Source organism: Eschrichtius robustus, chromosome 10, assembly GCF_028021215.1.
Source record: "Eschrichtius robustus isolate mEscRob2 chromosome 10, mEscRob2.pri, whole genome shotgun sequence".
NCBI lineage: Eukaryota > Metazoa > Chordata > Mammalia > Artiodactyla > Eschrichtiidae > Eschrichtius > Eschrichtius robustus.
The window spans coordinates 33618556-33635537 of NC_090833.1; the positions used below are offsets into that span (position 1 = coordinate 33618556).

The 16982-nt window shown below is 44.6% G+C and overlaps 1 protein-coding gene across 1 annotated transcript in view; it reads left to right on the forward strand.

Moving 5' to 3' along the window:
* The window catches only part of GABBR2 (gamma-aminobutyric acid type B receptor subunit 2), a 361415-nt gene that overhangs the window by 206986 nt on the left and 137447 nt on the right, over nucleotides 1–16982 (forward strand). The window contains exon 7 of the mRNA XM_068551919.1: nucleotides 12735–12971. Within this exon, the coding sequence (XP_068408020.1) occupies nucleotides 12735–12971 (237 nt within the window). The remainder of the gene's footprint in view (nucleotides 1–12734; nucleotides 12972–16982) is intronic.

A 16982-nucleotide genomic window follows, 5' to 3' on the forward strand; every position in this document is an offset into this window, starting at 1 on the left:
AGGGTGGGCAAGCCATGCACAGATGTGAGCAAGTGCACAGGAATGCATTTTGGGAAGATCATTTTTTGCAGCGTTTTTTCAGAGTAAATGTTTTGACTTGATAACATCTCCCAAGTCACTGACTTTCCTTTTTAATTTTAAATTTTTAAATTTGGGCCTGGTGAGGAGGCTGACCTCACCCCCATATCACTGTGCCCATGAATGGACACCTTGGGGCTATTCCTGGGGCTGTTCATTTCATCTCACAGTGTGGGCCACCCACTCCTGGGCCTCCCAGGATGGAGCAGTGCCATCAGAGCAGAGCCAGGCAGACTCCCAGCTTGGGGCAGCTTCTGAAATTCCGGGCGATGTAGTCCCTGTCCCGCAGTCTTTGAGACAAGAGGCAGCATTTCTTACATTATCTCGAGGTCAAAATATAATTGAAGTTACACGGGGAAATCTGAAAACTCTTTGCCTCTTGGACTCAGAGGGTTTAGGGCTCTCCTAGAGGTCACACAGACCAGCCTCTCTCATCAGACTCTCAGATCCTTCCAGTAGCACAGGAATCACTACTTGTCCCCTAATTTTCCCCACTGGTCCCCATCCCTTGTCCCTGTAGGGCCCATCCCTCCAGTTATAACTTAACAGTTCCAGGGCCAGGACTAAGGGCAAAATTTAAGGGTGTGCCAAAGACCTCAGTGGAAAAATCCATGATGAACAAAATTTCAAAATTTTAAAGAAAGACGAGATCCACAAACCAAGATTAGGGTGAACTGATTTGAGTCACATAATTACAAGAACACATCTTATCTTTATTTAAAATTTTGCTCATCGTGGATTCTTTTTTTTTTTTTGCGTTAGTTTTGATTTTTTAATCTTGATTACTGAGGGTTTTGGCTCCTTCCATTTTGCCCCTGAAGGGAAGGCCTCACTCACCTCCCCCTGGTCCTTGCCCTGCACAGGTTGTGTTCGTCAAGCCCCTTCCCATGCTCAGCCCATGCTCTGCACTTGCTCTTGTTGAATGCTCTCTCCCCAGGGTGTAGGGCCCAGAGTTGATAAGGCATTCGTATTTGTGGTCTGACCACAAGCCAACTTCCTCAACCAATCTTCAAGAATATATGGCTAAAGGAAGTTCTAGAAAATCATGAAATAGTTCTTGAATTTGATTTTGCGGTGTATGTGACTGCTGGGGACCGTGATCCGCATGGCACAGGCTGCTGGGTCGATGCCTGTATTCTGGGGTCCATCAGTATCCATGAAGACAAGCAAAAACGTATAGAAGCAAGTCAGTGGACTCCTGCCATCTTCACTATTTACACATAGGAAAGCTGAGGAGCAGAAAGTGGAAGGGCATACCCAGGATCCTTGTAGTGGGTTGAAAAGTGGCTCCTAAAAAGATATGTCCAGGTCCTAACATTTAGAACCTGTGAATGTGACCTTATTTGGAAAAAGGGTCTTTGTGGATGTAATTAATTTAAGAATCTTGAGATGAGATTATCCTGGACTACCTGTGTAAACCCTAAATCCAATGACAAGTGTCCTTATAAGAAAAAGGCAGAGGGAGTTTTGCCACTTGGAGAAGATCATGTGAAGATGGAGGCAGAGATGGGAGTGATGCGTCTACAAGATAAGGCACACCAAGGATTGCTGGCAGCCACCAGAAGCTAGAAGAAAGGCACAGAACAGATTCCCCTTGGAGCTTACAGAGGGAACCAACCCTGCCAGCACCTTAGTTTTGGTGTTCTGGCCTCCAGAACTGGGAGCAAATAAATTTCTGTTGTTTTAAACCACCCAGTTTATGGAAATTTGTTATGGCCGCCCCAGGAAACTGATACGGTCACCCAGCAGGTCAGGGACAGATCCAGGAGTGGAAGCCAGGACTGCTAAATCCCCACTCACTGCCCCTTCCCCTCTACCGTGCTCTCCCTCTAGACTTGTGACATGCTTAGGAGCAGAGCACATCCAAATCAGCCCTTTCTGTGATTTCTTAGCGGGCCTGTTAGTAAGTGGCGGAACAGGACAGTATGGGTCTGGTAATCAGGAGATCTAGTACAAATCCTGGCATTGTCACCAATTAATCTGCCACCTCAGCTAGACACTCACCATCCCTGGGCCTCAGTTTCCTCAACTGAAAATGAGAGATTTGGACCATGTAACTCCTGGCGTCCTTTCACAGCAAAATTCTCTGTAAGTATGGTATTGAGTTATTATAGCAAGCTGTGTGATATGGTTATAATGTTAAACCCTGGAACCCCCAGGATAAAGGTAACTCCTAATAAAGTCACAGAATCAGGTGGAACAGTGGCCCCTCTTGAAGTGCATTCTCCGTGGTTGCCTCTTCCATATGCCTGTCTCTGGTGCCAAGCTGTCCCCAGCTTGCTCATTAGCACCCAGGAGATTTCTGGTAGGAGGAATAACAAGGTCATGGTCTCCCTCCCGACCACGTTCATCAGTCCCTTCCCGTTGGAATTTCCAGTGATGGGACAAGTGCAGACCTTTGGGCTTCCCCGAGTACATTCAGAGCTCAGTCTTTCAGAACCTCACGTAAACAGCCTCTGGATACTTGCTTTGGCCCTAGAGACTCTTTCTCCTTGTTGAAGTTCCCCATCACCACTCTATTTCCCCAAAGTGACTCTGCTGACTTTGGTGATTTCCAGTGTCAGCTTTCACTTTTCAGCATCCCACTGGGTTTGCTTCCACTGTGAGCATTTACAGTTCTGGTGTAAAATTCCAGTGATGGCTCAGCCTCTCTAATAAGGACATTCTTCCCTGTTACCATTCCCCTGCTGAGACACACAGAGTTGGGCCAAGGCACCAGATGGAAAAGTTCACAGAACCGTGGAATCAGTGGGAATCTCAGAAGTGGGCCCCAACCCTCCATCAAAGGCACAGGCTCATTCTTTGGAAGAGTTTTGTAATGTTTTCTGGCAAGAAGCTTCTGTGACCACCCACAACTGTTTATCCAACACAGCAGAACAAGAGGAAACAGAAATCTAGTGAGTCCTCAACTTAGAGCAATGACCTGGGAAAAGCTGCACCCATCTCATTGTCACTGCCATCGGAGCGCCATAACAAAGAACCTGGGGCTTTTAGGGAAGCTCTGGGCTCTAGAGAGGAGGAAGAGAAGGTGCCATGGAAAAGTAGAGGTGCTCCCCAGGTAGTCAAGCTTTACAATGCTGCTGCCTCTGCCCTCACCTTCCCCGCAAAGCTCCTGTTCCCTTCTGCTTCCCTAAGTATCCACATCGCTGGGAGACAGGCGGTGTGGCAAAGGAATATGGGCTTGGGAGGAAGGGTATGGTGGCCTTTTGGCACTGGTTAGATATGAATCTTGGCCCCACCATTTCCCAACTGAGTGACTCTGGAAGACAGATAGTTGTTTATGCAACATCCATAGCCCCTCATCCCCCTCAGTAACATAACTCTTGGTTTTAACTGGGTATGTTGCCACCCATCTGAAAATGTACATTTCCCAGCCTCCCATGTAGCTAGATACAGCCAGGATTCTAAGTCTAGCCAATGAGATTTAGGTAGAAGTATTATACAAGACTTCTAAAATCTCCTTTAAGGGGAGAGTGTGCCTTTCTTTTTCCTTCTCCTTTGTGTTGGCTGGAATATGGATGGGATGGCTGGAGTTATAGCAACTATTTTGGATCAAGAGGTGACCTTGAGAAGGAAACTTTATTCTAAGATAGCAGAGCATAAAGATAAGAGCCTGGGTCCCTGGTTACACTGTGGAGTTGCCATAGTAACCCTGCACCACCTACCCAAGATCATCTTTTACATGAGAAAGAAATAGACTATCTCATTTAAGTCAGTGATAATTTTTTTTCTGTTATATACAACTGAACCTAATCAATAGTGATGCAGTGACATTGGGCTAGTCATTTGGCCTTTCTGAAATTGTTTCTCATTATACTGGAGTAATAATATCTCTTTTACAGATTTAGAAGGATTAAATGAGGTAATACAGAGGAAAATATCTTGCCAAGTGCCGAGCACACAATAAATGCTCAACAAATTGTAGTTCTCTTCCTCCATCAGCGCAGCAGCCTTGTGGGCAGGAGAAAGGAGTAGTGAGTCAGTTTATACACACAAATCTGCTCTGGTTTGTTGTTGGGATTTTACTGAATCTATAGACTGATTTAGGAAAAACTGACGTCTTTGTAATATAGGGTCTTCCCATCCATTCAGTTTCTCTCAGAAATGTTTTGTAATTTTGTGTGTGGAACCCTTGCATGTATTTTATTTGATTTATTTATAGGTATTTGATGTATTTCAGTGAATATATGCGCACATTACTATTGGGTGCATGCTTGGGGTGGAATTTCTGAGTCATAGGGAATACATATGTTCAGCTTTAGTAGACACCACCAAACAGATTTCCAAAGTGGTTATACCAATTTACGTACCCACCGGCAGTGATTGAGAGTTCACCAACTCTCATGCTCACCAACATTTGGCATTGTTAGCTTTTTAACTTTAGCCAATATAGTGGGTAAGTAGTGATATCTCATTTTTGTTTTACTTTACATTTCCTTGATGACTAATGAAGTTGTCGATCTTTTCATATCGTTATTGACCATTTTGATATCCTCTTTTGTAACCTGCCTATTCAAGTCTTTTGCCCATTTTTCCACTTGGATTCTCTGCCTGTTTCTCACTGATTTGTAGAAGTTCTTTTTGTATTCTGGATATGAATTCTTAGACAGTTATATGTATTACTTATATCATTTGTGTCATGTTTAAGCATCTTTGCCCACCCAAGCTCATGAAGATATTTTTCTATCTTGTCTTTTAGAAGTTTGTTTTACCTTTCACTTTTAGATATAGAATTCACGTGAAATTGATTTTATGTAAGGTCTAAGGTAAGATCAAGATTAGTTTTTTTCCATATGGATAACCAATTGATTCAGAACCATTTATTGAAAATCCTCCTTACCCCCCACCCCATGCTATAGTATCATCTTTATCATAAATTAAATGAGTGTATATAGTGTGGATCTGTTTCTGGACTTTCTGTTCTCTTCAACTGTTCTATTTGCCTACCCTTTAACCAATACCACACTGCCTTAATAATTGAAGTTTTATAAGACCTGATGGGTGGTAGTGTTAAGTCCCTCTTCTTCTATGAGATTTTCTTGGGTGTCCTTGAACCTGATGTCATGTTCCATTTTAGATCTACTCATATATTTACACTTCCCATTACTTTTCATTCCTCCCTTCATTTCTGTTCTGTTTATGATCATTTTCTTTCTGCCTGAAGAACTCCTCTTGGTCTTTCTTTTACTACGGGTTTGCTGGAGACATATTCTCTCAGTTTCTGATTGTCTAAAATTTTCTTTCATCTTTCAGATTGAGAGATATATTAACCAGGTGTAGAATTCTAGATGGTTTGTTATTTTCTTTTAGCACTTTCAGATGTCATTTCATTGTCTTCTGGTGTCCATTGTTTCTGTTAAATCAGCCATCAGACTTATTGTTGCTATTTTGAAGATAATGCATCCTTTTTTTTTTTTTTTTTTTCCTCTAACTGCTTTTAAGATTTTGTCTTTGCTTGAGTCTTCAGCAGTTTTACTAAGCTGTGCTGAAGTGAGGTTTTCTTTGGGTTTATCTTGATTGGAGTTTAAGCTTTATAGAACTTCATGAATCAGTGGATTGATATGTATTGGGGGAAATTCTAGGAAAATATCTCTTAAATATTGCTTCTACCTATCCTCTCTTCCCTCACATTTTAGGACACCAGTTATACATGTGCTATACCTTTTCAACACATTCCATATATCTCTTATGTTCATTTCCTATTTTCTATCCTTTTTTCCTCCCTGTGCCTCAGTGTGAATATTTACTACTAACCTTTCTTCCAGTTCACTAACCTACTTTCTGCTGTGTCCAATATGCTGCTTCATCCATCTGTTGAGCTTAGTTTCATTTGTTGCTGTATTTTTAAATTTTTTTAGGATTTTCATTTTATTCTTTTTTTCTTTCATTGCTTATAGTTTTCAGGTGATATTCTATATCTTTTATCTGTTTTCTTGAACATATAAACCTGCTATGTTAAAGTCCATGTCTAATAACTTCAAGATATGGATCACCTGTGGGCCTGCTTCTATTGCCTATTATTCTTCTTTCCTTCCTCTCTTTCTTTCTTCCTTCTTTCCTTCTTTTTTTCTTTTTAAATTTGATACTATCACCTGGCATACCTAGTAAGTTTAATTCATTAAATTGGTTATGAAAAATTAGAGAAGCTACAGATGGCATTATCTTTCTCCAGAGAAGATTTATTTCTCTTCAAGCAAGCAGTTAGAATAGGGGCAGATCCAATAAAGAATTGAGATGATTCCAAGCTTGGTTTTAGTTTTCACAAGGCCTGGTCTATTTTGGTTTGCCCTTACTCCTGTCTGTCCTTCAGCATTCTAAAATCCTGGGGTGTTTATTGGATTGGCCCTGGATTCCAATTTTTGTCTTCCTAATGCCATGAAACTCCAAACACATCTGCTTACTTTCTTAACCCCTTAGCCACCACTTTTTGCTTGGCTTCTCAGCCTCTTGCTTTATGCAGCTTAGTTATCACCAAATATTTCAAGTGCAAATGTCAGTCTGCATACTGGTATTCTGTAGTTCCTCTTCCTCTGAGACCTTGGCCTTTAAGCCTTGCTACCCTGATAACCCTGAACTATAGTTTTTTTGTCTTCCCATCTCTGAGGGACTGCTGAAAACTCTGATCCAGTGTTTTCTATTCCTACAACTAGCCTTCCCACTTACAAATCAGCAAATGCTTCCAGAGGAAGCAGCAAAGAATGTTGGACTCTTCTCAAAACACTTCTCTTCTCTCCAGAATCTTGGTTCCTCAAGTCCTAGATGTCCTGGTTGCTTTCTGATACCTTTGGATAGCTATTTTTATATTTTATGCTGCTTTCCTTAATGTTCTTCATGAGAGCTTTTGTCTGACATAACCTATTTCATCATAGTCAGAATAGAAGTCTGAACTGAGACTGTTTTGCTTAAAAGGTGAAGAATAACATATAGGGGACAGGGTAAGCATGTCACTGACTTCAGCAATATGAGGTGCTGTTGTGGATAAGAGGGAGCAGACATGTTCATTGTGGCTCCACAGGAAGACATAGCAAGTTACAGGGAGATAGGTGTAAACTCTGTATCCGGAAGACTAGTCTTACAGATGTCAGGCATCCCTTAAGTGGACGACTCTCCCTGAAGACATAGTGACCTTCCCAACACTGGAGGAGTCTCAGAAAAGGCTCAACAAATACCTGGAAGTTGCTATTGAGAAAATCCAAGAATCAGATTGTAAGAGGGACTTAATCAGTGGTAACCAATTTATGTATTTTGAAATCTTAAAGGATTTTTAAAAATACAGATGCCCAAGTTATCCCACAGATACAATAAACAAAATGTAGGGCCCTGGCATCTGCATTTTTAACAAGCTCCCTGGGTGACCTACAAACTGGAGTAAAAGAACCACTAGACTGTCCCCTACTGTACCTTTCAAATGAGACTGTGGTTCTAGCATCCCACAAGGGATGCTAGAGAGAGACTCTGCCAGTTTTGCCACTCTGGGGGGTGGCAATTGGAGATGTGGAAGATGTTTCCTCCTTCTCCTCTCTTCTGTCCATGAGCCTCACCTCTCCTAGAAAGCAGGACTCGGCTTGGTTCTGCTGGAATGACAGACCCATAAAGTTTAGTCATACTGTGAGGTAGCAAGCTTATGTGGGCTAGCCTGGGAACCTAACCACTATTTATAACATAGTTTCTGTATGAAAATATGTTTCAAGTTCCAACAACTGCCTTTCAAAAATATGTGGAACACAACGTGTCAGTAATTGGGACTCTCTATGTAAAGTTATTTTCTCAGAAACTTTTAGCCTCTCATGATAAACTTGACCTCAGAGAATGAGTAATCAATCAGTTTTCAGTGTCTGCTTTACAGTGGAAGAAATTCTTCTGCCCTGAATAATTGGAGACCTGCTTTAAGAACAACTATTACTTTTTCTCCGACAATTGTGAGAGTGTTTCTTCCTGCTGTCATTGTTTTGCCTGAGGGAGATCTGTGCCGGCTTCACCTGGGAACAGTGATGAATGGTCTGGGATATAGTGTGGTAGCAATGACTTCAACGCGGTGCTTGCGAAGACAGTGAGAATGAGGTCACCTTTCAGAGCTAAGCTACACTGGTGTCCCACTCCAAGGACTCTACCCACAGAAGTGAGGTAAACAGCCACATTGCCAGGGTCCTCCACCCCCCTTTCCCCTGGATGAAGAACAGTTTTATGAGATAGAAAAGATAGGGATTTACAAGTGGTACATATTAAAAAATATATAGGGGCTTGTGTTGGCCCCAATGTCAAATTGAATAAACAGTCTGATCTTAATCCTCAGTCTGATCTTAATCCCCTCTACTGTCTACACACAAAAAACATCACCAATAAACTATATCAAAGAAGTTTAAAAACCACACTCATTTACCTCCTGATGAGACCATACTGTGTCTGTTCCCCTCAGGTCTGACTCCCCCTTCCAACTTTAAGAGGGTCACAGAAACCTTTAAGGATGCCCCAGTGGCATGTTCTGGATAGGGAAGAAGTCTGGAAATGTCATCTGAATGTAATCATCAGGTTGAACAAACAGGACTCAAAGAGACACCACCAGCCCTTGGATGCCTTTGCCTGCATCAGAGAAAGACTCACAGCAGCAAAATCTGGGAGAGAAGAGGCCAAAGGGGCCTCATTCCTTTTATGCTTAAACAATTAATTAGATAAATAGACATTCAAGTAAATTTTTAATACTTTAAAAATAGCCAATAGCTGAATTAATAGCCTGAAATAGACCTAAATTGCCTTTTGAAATAAAGAAAAATATAGCCAAATAGTGAAAGATGGAAAAATAACAAGGATGCATTGAAACAAAGCATCCTTAAAAGTTGTGACTCTCACCGTAACAAGAAGAGGAAACGCACCTTGGAAGTGAGAGTTGCCCATCAATATGTGAAAGGAGCTCACTCTTCATCATTAATCAGAGAAATGCAAATTAAAGTGAGATGTACTTTTCTTTTTCTTAACCTAAGAAACTGACAATGATTTTAAAAATTGAAATACCTATTGTGGTCCAGGATGCAAGGAAATGGGTACTTTCATACAGAGTGGAATTTTAGCTTTTCATATTTGGGGAGGATAATTTGGCCCTTTATATGTGTGAATAGCGTTTAAGGTTTTTGTACCTTTTGCCTCAGCAATTACACATCTGGGAATTTCTTCTGAAAAAATTATTACCGGGGCTTCCCTGGTGGCGCAGTGGTTGAGAGCCTGCCTGCTAATGCGGGGGGACACGGGTTCGAGCCCTGGTCTGGGAGGATCCCACATGCCGCGGAGCAACTGGGCCCGTGAGCCACAACTACTGAGCCTGTGCATCTGGAGCCTGTGCTCCGCAACAAGAGAGGCCGCGATAGTGAAGAGGCCCGCGCACCGCGATGAAGAGTGGCCCCGGGCTTCCCTGGTGGTGCAGTGGTTGAGAATCCGCCTGCCAATGCAGGGGACACGGGTTCGAGCCCTGGTCTGGGAAGATCCCACATGCCGCGGAGCAACTAGGCCCGTGAGCCACAGCTACTGAGCCTGCGCGTCTGGAGCCTGTGCCTCGCAACAAGAGAGGCCGCGATAGTGAGAGGCCCGCGCACCGCGATGAAGAGCGGCCCCCGCTTGCCGCAACTAGAGAAAGCCCTCGCACAGAAACGAAGACCAAACACAGCCATAAATAAATAAATAATTAAAAAAAAAAAAAAAGAGTGGCCCCCACTTGCCGCAACTGGAGGAAGCCCTCGCACAGAAGCGAAGACCCAACACAGCCAAAAATAAATATAAAAATAAATAAATAAATAAAAATTATTACCAGTGTGTGTTCAGAAAATTTAGATACAAGGATGCTTTTTTGCAGTTCTGTAATTTGGAACAATTAGAAAAAGCCTAAATGTCCAATAATTGGAAATTAACTAAGGAAGTAAAGGTAGGACATCCATGCACTGGAGGGCTGTTAACCCCTAGCAGCACAGGCATAGTCTTGGGCCTTCAGGGTGTCCTGGGTGAGCAGCTGTGCCAGGTGGCCAGGTGAACAACCACCTGTACTATTAATAGTAGTGGCTGGCATTCGTGGAGCACCTACCATGTCCTGGACACAGGACTGACGCTCTGCACACTTCATCTCATGGAACCGTCATGGCCACCCAGCAAGGGAGGATGCAGAGACCTGGAGGAGATAGGATCCCGCCCCAGGTCACAATTAGTAAACCACAGAGCTGGGGCTAGAGGACAGGTCGGCCTGCTTCCAAACCCTGTGTTCTTACTGCTGTGTCAGGCTCCTGCCTCGAGAGCTAAGAGGAAGCTTCTAGGTCACCTAGTCCAACCTCCTTGCTTTTCAGATGGAGTAACTGATTCTTAGAAAGGGTCTCTGCAGTTATTGTTTTGGGTTCTGTGATCAAAACAGATAACATCCCTAACCCCATGGAGCTTAATTCTGTGGGTAGGTAAATTGCAGGAAGTGAAAAGTGCAATAAAGAAGATAAAACCGGTGGATAGAGAATGCCTGGCGGGGAGGAGGTTTTGGAAAGGGTTGGTCAGGGAAGCCATCCCTGAGAAATGACACATGTTGACATTTGTGTGCTGAGAATATCACGTGAGAGCTGGGGAAGAAGCTTTCTGGCAGAGGAAGCATCTAGTGCAACAGCCCCAAGCTGCAAACAGACTTGGTGTGATCCAAGGACGCAAAAGGTTTAGGGAAGAGAGAGTTTCATAATGGACTGTTTCATGCTCCCTGATGAGTGAGACGGCGAAGGATGATGGGTGGAGGGGTGCAGTTTCTTGTGAGGAGGGGCTCAAGAAGCTGGGCTGGGCTAGAGACGGTGCTGTCTCCTTGAAGAACCCTTGGAATTGAAGAGCTTCTGCCGGGTATTTTGAGTGATGAACAGAATAGTGATGGCTGGATGTGATGCATTTCCAAAGGAAATTACAAATGGATAAAACCTGAGCCATCCAATAGGAGCCAAATGATTAAAAAAAAAAAAAAAAGGCAGTGGATTTGTTGCTGGGACACCAATCACATTTGGTCAGGCAGATTCCTGATTTGGTCGCCTGCAGGTTCCACATTTGGAGGGGCTTGGCTGTACCCAGGCTCTGCTAAACCTTGAGCCAAGGGCAAGGGACTCGAGCTCCAGCCATGGAACAACCCAGCCTTCGACGGCTCAACTTCACCACCCTCCTTGGGCACTAGACCTGGCCCCAAACAACCTGGGGTGGAAGGCAGTTAGGACCTCAAAAGTCAAACATGAGAGAAGCAGCAAAGCTGGAATGGGACCAGTCTAGCCACACACACACACACACACACACACACTGTGTGACCTTGGCCAAATCTCTAGACCTCTCTGTGTCTCCAGCTGCAGGTTGAGGGGGCGTGTGTGACCATCTCTAAGGGCCTTTTCTGGTATAAACTGACAATGAGTTGATGGTTTCTATGTGTGATTTGTCCCCAAGGAGGGTTTTTCCAAAGGCTAAGCTGTGGGCTCTGATGACATTTCTGGCAGGGAAGTTTAGAAGTGATTTGAGAAAAAGCCCGCAGAAGGGCTGAGGGTAATGGGTTCCCCTGGAGCGGCATTCATTTGGATCTGTAAGCCTCAGGGACTAGAGTAAAAAGGCAGTTTCATTACTTTGTGGCCTCAATCAGAATGTTAATATTACCAGTGAAATTCTTTTATGAAATTCAGCTCAATGGGAGAAAAAAATTCTTTTTTTTAAATGCTGAGTTATTCACAGACCCTACTATATTATGGAAGATGAAAGGGAAGGGTACAATGTAGAGGTCAGAACAGACCTTACACCTGGGCAACTAGGATCTGCCCTGGGCCCCATGCTCTAAGAGGACCTCACTCAGGCCCCATGGGGTTCAGAATTCACAAGGCCATGGGGCCCTGCCCACCTGGAGCCTGTACCACCTCCCCCCTCCTAAGGCCATGCCCTGAATTCCGTGCCCAAATGCCTGGAGCCACATCTAGGGTCCAAAGAGCCTCTTTAGGGAGGACTGAGCTTCTGGGGTGGTCAAGGGGCTACTGATGCTGGAAAGCGGAGGAAGTGTGGACTGAGCTTGGCTGGCCTGTGGGGTAGAGCCAGGTAGGAAGAGAAGAGGGTGGGTGGACCACAGAGCAAGGTCGGCCGCCCTGTGCTGCTGTGTCCAGACTGAAGCTCTGAGGGGCCCCAGACTTCTGAATTCAAACTTGGCCTTCCAGATCCTAAGGAAGGTATATTTACCTTCCTTTAACCCGTTATGCTGGAAAGATAGAAAATATTTTACTGAACAATTGGTTTGCTTGCCTGTAACTTAATATTTAGACATATGGTATGTGGGCCTTCACTGATGCTCTAGCTCCAGGCCTGCAAATGTCAGGGGAAGGCCTGGTTAGAGTGCATTTTTCCTTCAGCCTAGTCTTGGCAGACAGCCAGGGTTCAGATGCCAGCCCTGCCACTCACTTGGGCCTAGGCAAGTTGACTTTCCTGAGTCAATTTTCTCATCTGTAAGTAAATGGAGATAAGAATAGTACCACCGTACAGGGTTGTTGTGGGGATTAGATGAGATAATGCACATTTAAGAGCCTAGCACCGTGCCTGGCTCACAGTAAGCTTTGGGGAGTGTCAGCTTTCAGCACCATGTGCCTGATGTCCCTGCTGGCTATAACCTGGTGTCCCCTGGTCTCCTTGTTTTCCAGACGCCACAGCAGTATGAGAGAGAGTACAACAACAAGCGGTCAGGCGTGGGGCCCAGCAAGTTCCATGGGTACGCCTACGATGGCATCTGGGTCATCGCCAAGACGCTGCAGAGGGCCATGGAGACGCTGCACGCCAGCAGCCGGCACCAGCGGATCCAGGACTTCAACTACACGGACCACACACTGGGCAGGATCATCCTTAACGCCATGAACGAGACCAACTTCTTCGGGGTCACGGTCAGTCCCAGGCCCCCGGGCTCTGCTTTCCTTAGTGCCCCTTAGAGACATACAAGGCAAGAGGGGCTGTGCCACAGGCCCTCTGATATACAGTCCATTTCCTCAATTGTTGAAATAACTTCCTGTGGGCTTTACGATTGCAGGGCTGCTGAAACGGGCACATGCGGTAACGCCTTCTGACATGTTGAGAAACTGCTTCTCTATAACTCATGGATTAGAAAGGCCATAGTGAGTTGACCGCACACAGAGCAGGTGGAATCCACCAGGTGGAGGGGTGGGGTGGCCAGCAGAAGCTCTAGACCCAAAGTCAGGTTCAAATCCTGAGCCTTCACTTTCAAGTTTCCATCTTCAGACCATGGAGTTTTCATCCCCAAAATGGGAATAATACCTACCTGGCAAAGTAGTCATAAAGATTAGCTGTTACAAATTAAAAACTGCTAGTGTTTGTTGAGCAAGCTACTTGCTCTGAGCTTCAAGATTCTGAGCTGGGAAATGGGGATAATAATATCTGTCTTGCATGGAAATCAGGAAAATTAGCAGTGATAAGAATCACTATTATTTCTTGAATGCTTATTATGTGCTAGATATGTGCTAAGCCCCCTCCACGTCCCTCTCCACAGCCCCTGAGACCCCTCCCTCAAAAAAGGCTCCACAGAGCACCAAATACCCCAGAAGTCCATTTGCACCATGGGGTGCAAATTCACAGACTGAGCCTTAGAGTGGGATGAGATTTGCCAGGGGTCCCACCAGTAGCATTGTGGCAAAGCTGTCTCAAAACGTGGGTACACTTTATGTAGATGAGCTCGATGATGCATGCCTAAGGCTAGGCCCGTGTAAGCACTTAGTAAATGCTAGTGGTGGTTGTAGTTAATAATGGTCTCACTGCATCCGTATGCCATCTGTAGGAAGTAGGTGCTATTATCATCCCATAAATGTGAGGAGCCTGAAGCTCAGAGCATTTAAGTACCACAGCTAATCAGAGGTAGAGCTGAGATTTGAACCTGGGTCTAGCTCTTAATTGCTGCATCACACTACCTTCTGGTAATGGCAATAAATGGTAGTTATTCATGTCTCATGATGATGTATTTGTCACTGACTCTGCTCCCAGAAAATAAGGAAAATTTGCTTAAAGAATAGGTTGAAATGGACTCTAAAGTGCTGTCCTTTGTTCTAATTTGAAGAGTCATTTAGAGAATCAGTCTCTCTTGGGAGTAAATAAGATGAGCTGATTTGTGTATTTCTTACATGTTCGTGTTCTTTTGTGCGTACGCTCAGGCTTGCTCTGTTGGTCTGACAGGCCAGGGCTTGTGCAGGTGCTGAGTGTAGACTGTGGTGTGGACGCCAAGGTAGTAAAATGGGCTCCTTGTCCTGGAGCCTGTGGCCCAGATACAGGGTTGAGACCTGGACTCAAATGACAGGAAGAGGTTAAAAGTGCTCAGCACCATAGGAGAGACTGTGTGAGCCCAGAGGGATTTCTGTGACCTTTGATAAAATAGTCATGGAAGGCTTTTTGGAAGTGGCAGCATTTGAGCTGTGCCTTAGACATGCAGAGTGGGGCTGGCGGTCCGGCCAGATGGAGCATGATGAGCACGGGAAAGATGCATGCGTGCAGCAGGGACAGTTACTTTGTCGGGAATATTGGACGGGAGGATGATGAGGCTGGGAAGGTAAGTTGGGGCCCAGTTCTGCAGGGAAAAGCTAAGGAGGCTGGCTTTTATCTTAAAGGCCAGTGAGATTCTCCAAGTGCGCCTTGACCAGCAGTACCATCATCTCCTGGGAGCTGGTTAGAAATGCAAATTCCTGAGCCTAACCCCAGACTCACTGGATCAGAATCTCCAGGGTTGGGGCCCAGCCCTCTGTGGTTTAACAGACCCTCCAGGTGATTCTAATGCACACTAGAGTTTGAGAACCACTGCTCTGGGCGTTGGGGAGCATTGAGGTTTGCTATAAGAAGGAGATTTCCACATTCCTGAATATTGCCACTCTTGACCTGAGACCTGGGCATCTGCTCCACAGTTTAGAAGTAAAGGCTCTAATTAGTCATTGGCAAAAGACATGTCTAGATTAGACTCAGACTGGAAGCTTTAACAACTTTCCTTAGCCCAGTGGTTTCAAAAATTCTTTTTTTATCCTCAGAACCTTTTGTTATAAAATTTTACCTAGTGCCTGGTGTATAAGATAAATTAAAGAGGAGATTCTCAGGTGAATGGAAGAAGAGCCCAAAGCCCTGCCTGATCAGCGCCCTCCATGTCCCGCCCCACAGCCCCTGAGACCCCTCCCTCAGAAAGGCTCCACAGAGCACCAAGTACCTCGGAAGTCCTTTCTGTCCATGGTACAAATTCACAGACTGAGCCTTAGAGAGGGGTGGGATTCGCCAGGGGTCCCACCGGTAGCATTGTGGTGAAGCTGTCTCAAAATGTGGGTACACTTTTTCAGGTCATCGTCACACTTTGTTTCTTATTTAATAGAATGAATTCATAGTATCCCAAGTTGAAATGGCCGGATAGAGAGCTACAGAATCTAGGAAGCCTCTCATAATCCTAGAACTCAGCATATTGTCTAGATGCCTGATGTACCTTAGGTGGAAATCATTTATAACTACTCCTAAGTGCTGTCAAATAATACATAACCCCTACTTGATGAGCAATTAGATGAGGCTGCCTGAAATGCTTTAACCAGCTTGAAGATGAGTTTCTTTTTAATGGGAAATTCCTTGACACACATTTTTGCCAGCTCTGGTTTGTGACTCATAATTCAGCGAATGTCAGAACTGAAAGCGATCTTAGAGATCCTCAGATTTAGCCCCTTTGGGTTGTGGATGAGTATCTGAGGTACAGAGGGGGAGTTTCAAAGTCACACGGAAAGGTTTGATTCAGGCAGGACGGTGGTTCAGATGGGCCTGCCCTCTCCCTCCTCTTTGTACAAGTCCTCCGTTAGTTGAGAAAGAGATTGCAATAGTGAAACATTTCTTTAGTTTTTTTTCCCTTCCTCCTTATCCCCTTTGTCACATATTAATATGTGTTTGTCACTGAGCTGTAGACAGGTTTCATTAAAATTGTCTTCTGATCAGAGAAAAAAGGCCATCTTCTGACAAAATAAAAAGTGTCCCTGTGATCCAAGGAGACCATGGAAGGCCAAGTTCAGCCATAAATAAAGAGTTAGGAAAGGAACAGGAGGTAGAAATAAATTGAAGCATTTTCTATTTGCTGAAAGGTTTTCATTATACAGCACACACGGTATCCATTTTTCCACTCTCAGGCAGACATTTTATTCTGGCTCACCCTCATTCAGCATGTTTACTATACGGAAAATCATTTAAACGCATTAAATTAATTATATCCGTGACTCAATTTCAATTGATTCAGTATGCACTCTCGCCTGGGAGCTGGGCCTGTGGCTGCCGGTTGGCGTGTTGAAGAAGAGATTTCTTCCAGGCATCCCAGATCAGGAATCTGGCTTAGCTTGGGGCCCAGCTCTCTTTTATTTTCTAAGGAGCTCTCCTCCCAGCTACCCTCCTCAGAGAACACGGGAGAACGAGATCTGTGTCCCCACCTGCACACTGATGGCCTAGGGGTCCTGCCACCTCTGATTCCCTGAGTACACAGTTCTGAGTTCTGGCCCTGTCATTACCTCTCTCTGGTCTGCAAATCTCAGAATGCTTTCTCACCTGGAAACCCTTCTTCTGCCAAACAAGTGACAGAAACTCAGGCTCGAATTGGCTGTTAGGTCTCAAAAGCCCAGAGCATTCTGAGGATCCCAGCTCAGCAGCGTTCATCTAGGGCAAGGATTCCTAAACTTCTATATATATGAGAATCTCCCAGGGAGCTTCGTTAAAAATTCAGATTTCCTAGCCCTGCCACAGAACTTCTGATCTGGTGGCTTTGCGGTAGCGCCAGGACATCCCCATTATTAACAAGCAGTCCCGGTGAGTCTCAAGTAACAACCTTGAGAATTGCTTGGAGCTCTGTTGGATGTGCACGTGCATGCACACACACACACTTCTTGATTTTA